We start from the raw sequence: 12,279 nt of genomic DNA, 5'->3' as shown, positions 1-12,279 counted from the left end.
ACCTTCAAGTATGTTTTTAAATATAAGTACTTCTCGATGAATGTCACACTTTGTTCTGAAAAGGCAATATGCACATTTTTGTTCACGTGCACTGCTGATAAATGACTGCCCTGGATATTTTTTTTTTTTGTCATTACTTTCTTACATAGTCATACGAGTTATTTTTTCCACTCTGCATGTTGGAATTCCAAACTCGTCATCATTCACTCATCTTCAACCGCTTATCCGGGATCAGGTCATGGGAGCAACAGCTCCAACAGGGAACCCCAGACTTCCTTTCCCGTGCCACATTAACCACCTCTGACCGGGGGATCCCAGGCCAGTGTGGAGATACATACTCTCCACCTAGTCCTGGGTCTTCTTCGGGTCTTCTTCCAGATGGACGTGCCTTGAACACTTCTCGAGGCAGGCACCCAGGGGGCATCCTTACCAGATGCCAGAACCACCTCAGCTGGCTACTTTAAACACAAAGCCGCGGCTCTACTCCGAGCTCCCCACGGATGACAGAGCTTCTCACCCAGTCTCTAAGGAAGACACCAGCCACCCTCTGAAGGAAGCCCATTTCAGCCACTAGTACCTGCAAACTAGCTCTTTCGGTCTTGACCCAACCCTCATGACCATAGGTGACAGTAGGAACAAAGACTGACCAGTAGATTGAGAGCTTCGCCTTTTGGCTCAACTCCCTTTTTGTTACAACAGTACAGCAGAGTGAATGCAATACCGCCCCTGCTGCACCAATTCTCTGACCAATCTCATGCTTCATTGTCCCCTCACTCGTGAACAAGACCCAAGGTACTTGAACTCCTTCACTTGGAGCAAGACCGCATTCCCTACCCGGAGTAGGCTAACTCATCATGTTTTCTTAAAATATGATGGTATTTGATCGAATGACTCTCAGTTTGTTGTTTGACATTTGGCTGCTCCGGTTTGTGTTCAGGGTTGCCTCAGCAGATCCAACGCAGATCTGCATTGTGCTTTTGCACAAGTTTTATGCTGGATGCCCTTCCTGACGCAACTCCAGTTTTACCTAGAGAAAGAGACACAGCCCCTGGTCTTCCTAAGACATCTTCCACACAAGTACAAATCAGGACCCACTCTACATAACTAATGAGATCTGGCAGGATCAGGCTTACACAGAGCAGACTGGCTGTGATCGAATGACTTTCAATGATTATGATAAATATAATCTGCGATGGACTGGCGGCCTGTCCAGGGTGCATCCAACCTCTTGCTAAATGACTGCTGGGAAAGCCCCCCCCTGCTGTGACCCTTAAATGGAATAAGCAGGTATAGAAAATTAATGAATCATCAGAAGACTGATAAGATGACCTAAAAGTGCTGCTTTAAGAATTTTTGAATGCAGAGCAACTTTTGCACATTTCCAAAGAAGCTTTTATTTTATAACAAACTAAATACGTTATGCAAACATTTCTAAGTTTACCTTTCATTTGCAGCTGAGCTCTCCAGGGAGAAGGAGACCGTGTACGAGACCGAGATGTGGGTGAAAGCTGTGCCCGACTGATGCCCACAGCGTGGCGCACAGCTGAATATAACCCAGCCAACTTCAGCTCCAGGTCTCGACACACTGTTTCACACAGGCCGAGCTGATCTTCCAAGCCCTTGGCCTTGACCTCGGAAAGGCTTGCTCGCACAGTGAGTTCTCTGACGTGACCTCTCGAATCCTCCAGCGCCCCCTCCAGCTGGGCAGTGGTTTCTCTGAACTTCTGGTCAGTCTGCTGTAGGTGAGCCTTTCTTTGCTGCAGCTGTTCTAAGTTCTGATTCTCTCTTTTTTCCAGCTGCACCACACGATGCTGCAAACCTGCAACCTCCATAAACAAACACCCGAGACTTAGGGGTCACACTGTGTTAAAATGTTGGTACATTTGTACACAGTAAAATCACCAGTGTTAAATTAATACTGCCAGTGTTATTTTTACACTGGTGAATTTACTGTGTATAGAAACTAGGGAAGTTATTTGTCTTTACCTGAGTTGAGTGAAATAGGATGTGGAATGCAAAATAAGGTATACAGTTATTTTGACCTATGATGAAATACCAGCTCTGTGGAATCTTTCTTGTTTTAAGTTGCATATGTTTGTCCAGTTTTCTCGCAAATGAATTAATAGGAATGGTACCAACCTAGAGTTTGGAAATGTTCATTGCATGAATGTTGGGGGAAAAAATCAGATGGAAAATTAACTCCTCAGAGGTAACTCGAGGGTCAACTGCTATAAAGAAGTTTTTTCTGATGCTCAGACACTTGGTAGGCATTTTACTCATCTCTCATGGTGAACACTGGACAATATATGGTTGTTTTAGCTGCAACATTTATATCACTGTACGTTCTACCCTTGGCAGCAGCAGAGCAGGGTATTGTAATTGTGTGTGTGTGTGTGTGTGTTTGTCTGTGAACAACATAACTTAAAAAAAAGTTTGAAAAGGGCAGATTTTCACCAAACTTGGTGTGAATATTACTTTGGCAAATACCTTGAGATGATTAATGTTTGGAGAGGATCAGACAAAGGTTATGGTTGAGGTGCACAAAAATACTGTGTGAAAAACATATTTTCTGCTATATCTCTGCAACCAATAGGGCTAGAAAGGAGATATTAAATATTTGTGATTGATTGGTATGAGTGTCATGATGAAGTCATAAAACTCATAAAAAAGTCACAAAAGACTTCCAACAAGGAGGGTAAACGTTTGACAGTAATAAGTGTTGCAAAGTTGACACTGCCAGGTTTAAATTTCAATTTTTAATATTTTTTAAGCTTTACTGACCAGTTTAAAACATTTGTCAGAAAGAAAATAAAATTTATAATAAGTAAAATCTTACATTTTTAACAAAGTAACTAGTAATCTGTAACGTATTACATTTTAAAAGTAACCTTCCCAACAGTGATCATCTGATACATAAAGTTTGGAATATAGAAAAGGTCTGAGTCAAAAAATAAAACATAAACTTCTGTTTTATTCCTAAAAGATTCAACAATTTGGTGTTATGATGGAACACACTCTCCTGTGGTCTGTGTTCATCCCTGCATGGGTATTGTAAGTATTTGCCAAATATGTTTGCAAAGGTGAAAAGTTTGCTATGGCACTTAACTAACACATGACTTCCTGGAGGCATTTTACCTCATTCAGTGCTGCATCTCTGCCAGCCTCGCACTCCAGCACTCTCTGCTTCAGACTGAAGGCTTCGTGACGTGCCTCCTCCTCTTTCTGCTCCTCCTGACACACCTGAGCCTGCAGCTCTTGAAGGTCCTGTTTCTGTTGGCTGTTCTCACGTTCAAGCATCTTTATCTGTTCACATTAACATGGCACATATGACATGGCTGCAAAGCTTTGATGCAAAGAAATAAGATGGAAAGCGCCTCAGAAAGCCTTCACCTGTCTGCGCAGCTCCTGCAGCTCTCTGTGTGCTTGGAGGTGAGACTTCTCCAATCCTCTCATGCTACTTCTGAGAGTGTTTGCCTCTTCGACCAGTGAACTGTTACTTTCCTCAAGGATGGTCACTTTCTGTTCCTTCTCCTCCACAGCTCGTCTCAAACTTAAAACAATGAACATACAAAGTCATTTCTCCCTGTTTTACATTCAAAAATCATAAAAAGTTGGGACAGTATTGAAAATCCCCTACCACAAATGCGCACACGCATGGGCCAACGCATTTACTAATTTGCAATGTTGGCATTACGAGTTCTCGTAGTTCTCACTACTCTTTAAAGATGTTTTGGCATTGAGGATATCAAATGATGTGTTTCATGCTTTATTCTGTCCCATTCTTCCTGCAAACACATATGAAGGTGTGCAACAGTATGGGGTCATGGTCGTTACATTTTTTTCATTTCAAAATCCCCCACACATTCTCTACTGGGGACAGGTCATGCCTGTAGGAAGTCAGTCCAGTAACTGTACCCTCTTCTTCCACAGCCATGTCTTTGTAATGTGTGCAGAATGTGGTTTTGTCTTGTTGAAAAATGCATGGATGCACCTGGAAAAGATGTCGTCTTAAATGCATCATATATTACTCTAAAATCTCAATGTACATCACAGAAGTGTAAATTATCCTTGTCAAAACAAAACCACATACCATAACAGAAATGAATTTGTTGCTGGTAATAGTCTGGATGGTTCTTTTCATCTTTGGTCTGGAGCACATGGTGTCCATTTCTTTAAAAAAAAAAAAAACAACCAACCAACCAACCAACCAACCAACCAAAAAAAAAAAAAAAGACCACAATGCATGTTTCCACTGTGGTCCAACCCAGATGCTTTGTGAATTACTGAATGCCACTAATGGGCAAGGTTAACCAAGGTTAACATGAAACTTCTTTTTTTTGGACAGTGAAGTTTTAAGTGGCATTTGTGAATGTTACTCTGTATTGTAATACTTGCCAAATGTTTCCCAAAGTAATCCCTTACCCTCATAGTTATATCAGCTATTGATGAATGAAGGTTCTTGATGCAGTGCTGCCTGAGAGACTGGAGATCACAGGCATTCAGCTTAGGCTTCTGTCCTTGGTCTTTATCCACAGAAATTCATAAAGATTCCTTGAATCATTTAATAATATTATGCAGTGCAGAGGGCTAAATATGCAAATCCCTTAAAATCTTTCTTTGAGCAACATTGTTCTTAAATATTTGAAGAACACATTTGTTGAGAAACTGGAGATCTTCTGCCCATCTTTACTCCTAAAAGAATGAGACTTTCATGGATACTGCTTTTTTACCAAATCATGATGACAATCACTACATCACATGTTTGAAATAACATTATTATTATTTTACTTCATTACTAGCCCTGTGTGTGTGTGTGGGGGGTGTGTGTGTCTTTTTTTCACACTGCCCCAACTTTTTCTGATTTTGGATTGTACAAGTCCAGTCATTGAGCTCCTGGAAATCAGTCCTGTGTGCAGAGGTGGAAAACACTGGCTTCAGAAAGTAATAGTCCAGTCACATATTTGTTCCATCTTCCTAATAAACCAGCTCATTGTAATTAGTTCAACTGTTCAGGCAGGCTAATTATTGAGATCACCTGTTTTAGGTGCACAGGTACCGACTTCTTCTGAAACATCTCTGTTCTCTCACGACGTCCTGGATCAATAGAGCCTGAAATGTGGAGGTTTTAAGCTTGAAACAGGCTGATGATGGTGCCTGAGAGCGCTGCACGACGTCTCGCACCGTGAAAAGTCCTTAAAGCGACAGAATCACCTCAAAATCTCTCATCAGCTGTTAAAATTTTCACTGAAAACCAGCTTAATTTTTCGAACCATGTCCACTTCGATGTGTCTCACAGGTTTAGAAAAAATTTTGATCAAACAAAGCGCCAGTCTCTCAGCAACTTCTCAGACAAAGGAATTCCGACGAGGGCTGGACGACTCCTCCCACAAGGAGTGCTCACAGGCGAATGACGTCACCGACAGGCATGGAAAAACTCACGCATGCGCACGAGGGTTCAAGCATGTCTGACGTAAAAACATATGAATGAAATCCATATAGTTTTTGAAAAAAATAAAAAGGACCTATACTTTACGGACAGACCTCGTATATATATATATACACATAGATATATATATATATATATATACACATATATATATATATATATATATATATATTAGCTGGGGTACCCGACGCTGCCCGACTGAACCTGTTTTAGACCTAAGCCAAATGCCAATCATTTTAATCAAAACAATTGCCCAACATTTGTTTTTATAGTAGAGAAGCGTGAATCTTTGACTGGAGTGGGTAGCTTGACGCAAGGACGTTTCGCTTGTAATCGCAGAAGCTTCCTCAGCTAAATTTCTTGCTCTGGTAGTCTGACTTCTGTCTTGACTCTTGTAGAGAAGAATAACAGAAGCCAGCAAAAGCTGGAGTTTAAACCTAACCAGACCCCTCCTACCGAGAGGCAGACTGCTACTGGCTAGTGACTAACAATTTCTCTAATTAGCACTTATAGTGATCTAGTTAGCACCCTCCTAATGCCAGGGCAGCTGTCCCTCCTAAGGATGGGACTGACGCCTCTCCTGATGACTCTCCTGACGACGTGAATTACTCATTACCATTTACAAAAGACTGAAACTGCTTTGACCTGAGTACCCCATTGTAAACAGGGGACAAAACATGTCTCAGACCCCCTCCCCGGTTAAGGCTGGGCTTCAACTGTTTGACATACAATGCTTCCTTCACTCCACTTCCTTCACTTCCTTCACTCCCCAACCATTTCTTTTCTCTGGCTAAGATTTTAACTTCCTTGTCCTCAAACATGTGTCTTTAAGGTGGAGATGAACTGCAGACTGAGGTCCACTGGTGCCCTCTCTGCGGTGCTGGTATAACCTTTTGTGCAACGGCTGCTTCGTCTCACCTATGTAGTGTTCGTTACAGTTTTTCTGACATCTGACAGAATACATTACATTGCTTTGTTTGTAACTAGGGATCCTGTCCTTAGGTTGAACTAATTTCTGTCTCAAGGTGTTAACAGGTTTAAAGTAAACTGGGATTTTGTAATGTCTGAAGATCCTCTGTAGTTTTCCCCTACTCCTGCTAAATAAGGGAGAGACACTCCTCTTCTTCTTGGCTCCGTCTCCTGTCTGTCTGGTCTCTTTGTTCTTTGGGACTTCTGCACTTTATCTAGGGACCGTCGTGGGTACCCACATAATGTGAGGGGTTTCCGTACATGTTGTTCTTTAGCCGTTCCCTCTGTAGTTGTGGGCACCTGTAGGGCTCTGTGTTGAAGAGTCCTGATCACCCCAAGCTTGTGTTCAAGGGGGTAGTTTGAGCCAAAGAGCAGATATTGGTCAGTGTGAGTGGGTTTTCTGTAAATCCCTGTCTGGAGCTGCCTGTTCTCTTCAATCGTTACATCACAGTCCAAGAAGGCTAAATGGTTGTTTCTGGCATCCTCATGTGTGAACTTGATATTGGAGTCCATCAAGTTGATGTGCTCTGTAATGCTACGTTTACACATAACAACGACAAGTCACGAATGCCACGAAGTACACATTCTTGGCCGCTGATCACGAATGTGATTATTCGGGGCAGAGGCATCAGGTGTCCTCAGGAACTGCTGCAACCTGTTACCATACGTTACGATTAATGGCACATTGCCGGAGAATTATCAGGAACCATTACACACGCGCAACAGCACATCATTAAGTTCTGTCACGTTGTGAACGAGGTGAATTGTCTCCACACACACACCTATATTCATCCAACCGAATTCAGATCGCTCCAGTTTTTCAGAAGAACTTTGTGACTGCATGCGTAGTTGGGCTCTGTGCCATGGAGTGGCGCAGAGAGGAGGAAAAGGACAGCGCCAGATGTGTGGCTTCATGCGGCTCTCGTCTGGCGCATTTTTCCAAAAATCAGGCACATGCAGCAGGTGGAACACCTGCAGGAGCGCTGAAGAGCACTGAAATTTGACTTTTAGCCGACTTGGTGTCAGCAATCAAACAATGTTGTGCAGCGCAGGGTTTAATTGTGCGCACGCTTCTTCCTCCGCCGAACTGGAGGAGGTGCAGAGATGTCTGGCTGCACTTGAGTCCACTCTCGCTCCTCTGGTTCAGACTCGTTCTCCCGCTCATCGGTTACAGCAGGTGGAACACCTGCAGGAGCATCCTGAGGAGCTTCAGCAGGAACTGTGGACCGACATTTGAAGCCGAGTTTAATTGTGCGCACATGACAGAAAATTGATCCGTCGTGGCGCGCAGTGAAATGTGACGCCGCGTTACAAGTCGTGTCAAAACTTGACAGTTTCCGTGTCACTTCGTAATAACGCGTGACAGTTTTGGCTCCAAGAACCATCACAGGAACCACTATGAACGTTGTCACGTTCTATTAAGGAACAATACTCATCAAGAGGGATCAATACGCTCAGTTGCGACCTCCACGGCGTGAGACAAAATGAGGGTGGTGTGTGACATTCGTGGAAGATTTTTTGACAGGCAAAAACATGCTCCACGAATATCAAGAATATCACGCACCAACACGCACTATTAAGAAACCTATTCAGATGCGTTAAGTCACATTAAGAATGCCAGGAATGTGTCACGAATGACAGAAAAATGACATTCGTAACGCGTCTTGCTTATGTGTAAACGCACCTTAAAGGCCTCCACTTCCTGTTGCTTGATTCTAACCCATGTGTCATCGACATACTTGAACCAGTGACTGGGAGAGATGCCCGTGAACGACGCCAAGGCTCTCTTCTCCACTAGCTGCATGTACAGATTGGCCACAATGGGGTATACTGCAGACCCCATCGCACAACCATGGATCTGCCTGTAGTAATTCCCCCTAAACTGGAAATAAGTGGTGTTAAGACAGATCTCCAAGAGTTGGCAGATGTGGTCTGGTGTAGGTTTTGTCCTTTCAAGTAGAGACGTGTCCTCCAGCAGCCTCTGCCTCACAGCTGTGACGGCCTCAGCAGTGGGGATGCAGGTAAACAACGATGTCACATCGAATGACACCATAGCTACATCTGCCTCCAGCTGAAGGTCCTTGATCTTGTTCACAATATCTTGTGTGTTCTCCACATGGTGGTCTGAGTTACCCACTAGAGGAGCCAAAATCCACTTGAGGTGCTTGGCCAAATTGTAAGTGATGGAATCTGTGCTACATACAATAGGCCTGAGTGGCACGTCCTGTTTGTGGATTTTACCTGGTCATACCCACAGCCGGCTATTTTGGGCGTAATTTTCAGTTCAACTTTTAAAAAAAATGGTACCAGTGTGTTCCCCATGTCATGAGGATTCCGAATATGTACAGTTTTTAGGGCTACATATTATAGTTTGGAAGTTTATCGCACATGGTACAACACTGTATGGTCTTACATAAATGGCTATTTTGGGCATAATTTTCAGTTGAACTTTTAAAAAAATGGTACCAGTTTGTTCCCCATGTCATGAGGATTCAGAATATATATAGTTTTTAGGGCTACATATTATAGGTTGGGAGGTTATCCAGAACAGACAGACAGACAGATGTAGCCCTTTATGTATGTATGTGTATGTGTGTGTGACAGTACCTGTTGTTGTCACTCTCTGCCCGCCTGATGAAAGCCCTTAGCTCCTGATTAGAAGACTGAAAGGCCTCATTCTCTCTGGTCTCATTTCCCAGGAGCCTTCTCAGGTCCAGAACTTCTTTTCGTTGCTTGTCTCTCTGTTGTACGAACTCCTGGAGCTTCCTGTGAGAATCAGTCAACTCTTGTTGCCCTTTCATTAGTCCTTCCTCTGCCTCTTGTAACTGCTGACGCAGAGCCTTGACCTTTATTTCCAGATTGCACATAAGAAAGGTCACAATATTAAACACCACATATACTCACCCTCATTAAATGTAATTAAAGGTTTGTAGAGTTGCAGGATGTAGGGATTAAGTAAGAGATGATCACCATTATTGTAAAGCGCTTTGAGCCTCTGATGCAGATGGAAAAGCGCTATATAAATGCAGTCCATTTACCATTTACCATTTTTGGACAGTGACAATTTATTTAGTTATTATTTAGTTTTTTTTCTTCAGTAATTTATAGTAGCACAATGGAATGCAAACAATAAACATGAGACTTAAGTGTAAAGGGTATTTACATCAAAACTGGATGAAAGGCATAAGAACTGCAGCAGTGATAGGATGTAGTTCTAGTTTTAAAAGATTTAAAAGCAAGGAGACAACAGGCTGCCCAGCTGTTTCATGGCTGGGCGTATGTTATTCCCACATTATGTCACTGACAACCCATTAGATAAAAGGTCTTGAGATTATTTCAAATGTTACATTTGTTTTGGAGTCTGTTGCTGCTAACTGTCAAAGAGCTATTATTGCCAGAGAATCAAACCATCAGAGCCATAGCAAAACATGAGGTGTTGCCTTATTGACAATTCAGTACATCCCGAAAAAGAAAGAATGGACTAATGAGCTCAGAAACACCAAAATGCACACAAGCACATGGAAAACATTGAGAAGTTCGTTCTCTGGTGAAAAGGAACCACTTTAGTGCTTCAAGTCCACCACTGTGGAGATAGCGTTGGACCAATTCAATTCAATTCAATTCAATTTACTTATACTGTGTCAAATCCCCATATGTCACTACAAGGGTAAAGTCTAAGTTTACCTAGCCCCCAGAACAAGCATGATGCCAACAGTGGTAAGGAAAAAACTCCCTTGAGCCTTTTTTAATTGTAGGAAGAAACCTCTCCAATGTAAATGCTAACATACAAATTAATTTTTACTTTGCACATTCCCACCCACACACACCTATGGTGAGCCCATGTTTGGACTACAGTGCTCTGTCCAACCTGTTTTTCACTCGTTGATAAACTGTCTGGAATTAGTTGGTTTATAAATCAAAACCATAAGTCAAAACTGCTTTGCTTTTAATGTCTTCTGTGACACGTCAGTACTGTTCCCTGTTGAAAGTAAATGACAGTAAATTACAGCAGTGGGCAGGGCGCTCAAAGACAGAAGCTCTGGCTCATTGTTGGTGTTGGGTTTGTGATCGGCTTTGATTTTACTCATAAGCGTTGGCGGTGCTTACACACAAAACTGGCTTGTCAGTAGCTGACAGTGTACCGGAGTCAATATTAGAAGTTAGTGGTTAGCTGTAGCTTCCGCTGTAGGTTCAGAAAAATTAAGTTGACCTGAGTATGATGAATGAGCAAAACTAAAGAGAATTAAGCTGTCACTTGAGTACTGGATGCTCACAGTAAATATGTTACTGTAATCTAATTTATTTCAGTATGCAAACTCAAAATAAGCAAGTCACTATAATCTAGGTTTTTAAGGTTATTTGAGTACTGCTAAATAAAAATGAACAAGTTACTATTATCAAATTATTTAAATTAATTTGAGTACTGCACAGTCACAATAATTAAGTTAATCAAGTTGAAAAATTTAAGCCAATTAAGTTAATCAAATTTGATTAATTTAACCACTAGACCAGCAAAAGTGCTTTGAGCATCTGATGCAGATGGAAAAGAGCTATATAAATGCAGTCCATTTAAGCTAACATAAATTACTTTTTTAAGGCAGCAAGTTTGCATATTTTTTTTTTGTAAAGTCAACTTATTATATTTCACAGCAGAGGTGGGACGAAGTCACTGTCAAGTCATTCTCAAGTCATGAATCGGCAAGTCTCAAGTCACAAGTCAAGTCTCAAGTAAAGTCCCAAGTCAGATTGCAAACAATTGGTGGTCAAGTCACAAGTCATAATGACTACCAATTGTTTGCAAGCTGACTTGAGACTTGACTTGGGACCTGCACATTGACTTGAGAATGACTTGACAGTGACTTCGTCCCACCTCTGCCTTTCTGACAACTGCACATTACACTGAGAATGGGCAGGGGTGGGTTTTGAAAAGGGAAACTTCCACACTGAAAACAAGCGCACCATCCCCTCCTATCAACAACAAAAAGTCAAATAAACAAGGTACAGCAAAGAAATGACCAAACATGCAAAGACCGATATGACTGAACTCAGTGTCCAGGGCAAAGAGAGTGGACCAGCTCATGGTTAGCAGACAGTCCAGTCCCTTAAACTTTCAATGGCACTGACACTTAAATCATCTCAATGCTCCATTTACTGTCAGTGAAGGTCGGGGCAGGTTATAAAAGTGGGTTTGTAACCAGACAGTCATAGGTTCAATTCCCAGATCAGACAGAAATGACTACAGTGCCCTTGAGCAAGTTGCTTAATCCCGAAGTTGCTCCCAGTGTGCAGCTGACCACATTGCACTGCAGCACACTGGCACCAGTATATGAATGAGTGGAAATGAGGCATAATTGTAAAGTGGTATGAGTATCTGTATCAGATGGAAAAAAACATAAAAAAAATGCACTCCACATACCATTTAACAGCTAACCAAATCAAGAACAACCATCATGAGGTTGGCATATTTGTATCAAAACCTACATTGAAGATTTTGGCACAGTAAAAACATAGTGAAATTATGAACCATGGACACATATCAACAATAAGAAATCCTGATTAAAATTTTCAAAGTAAATAAATAAATAAATAAAATATCATGCATCATTCTAGAAAAAGCATTTAATGGACAGAGCCAACAAAGATCAACTAGTACTATGTTTGCTTACAATCGTTCCAAAAGGATCAGGATTTTGGAATTATTATTGTGAAGCTGTTGCCAGTGTAACTGCTTCTCTTGGATTTTCTGATTATGCTGACAAAAGCAGCATTGTGATTTCTGAAGTGTTAAGGGCCATATTAACTGCTGAAATTCCACCAAATGCCTTGAAGCCCATTCACAGAGTCAAAGTCAGGGTTCTCTCAGG

At 41.8% G+C, this 12,279-nt stretch overlaps 1 protein-coding gene across 1 annotated transcript in view; it reads right to left on the bottom strand.

The window, feature by feature from the left end:
- The window catches only part of crocc2 (ciliary rootlet coiled-coil, rootletin family member 2), a 326,949-nt gene that overhangs the window by 43,357 nt on the left and 271,313 nt on the right, over positions 1–12,279 (bottom strand). Inside the window, exons 23-26 of the mRNA XM_034179233.1 lie at positions 9,023–9,261; positions 3,391–3,550; positions 3,136–3,303; positions 1,442–1,826 (exon numbers count right to left, since the gene is read on the bottom strand). Of these exons, the coding sequence (XP_034035124.1) occupies positions 1,442–1,826; positions 3,136–3,303; positions 3,391–3,550; positions 9,023–9,261 (952 nt within the window). The remainder of the gene's footprint in view (positions 1–1,441; positions 1,827–3,135; positions 3,304–3,390; positions 3,551–9,022; positions 9,262–12,279) is intronic.

Source organism: Thalassophryne amazonica, chromosome 10, assembly GCF_902500255.1.
Source record: "Thalassophryne amazonica chromosome 10, fThaAma1.1, whole genome shotgun sequence".
Lineage (NCBI taxonomy): Eukaryota > Metazoa > Chordata > Actinopteri > Batrachoidiformes > Batrachoididae > Thalassophryne > Thalassophryne amazonica.
The sequence above is the reverse complement of the archived record's forward strand: the minus strand, read 5'-3'. Positions and strand labels throughout refer to the sequence as shown.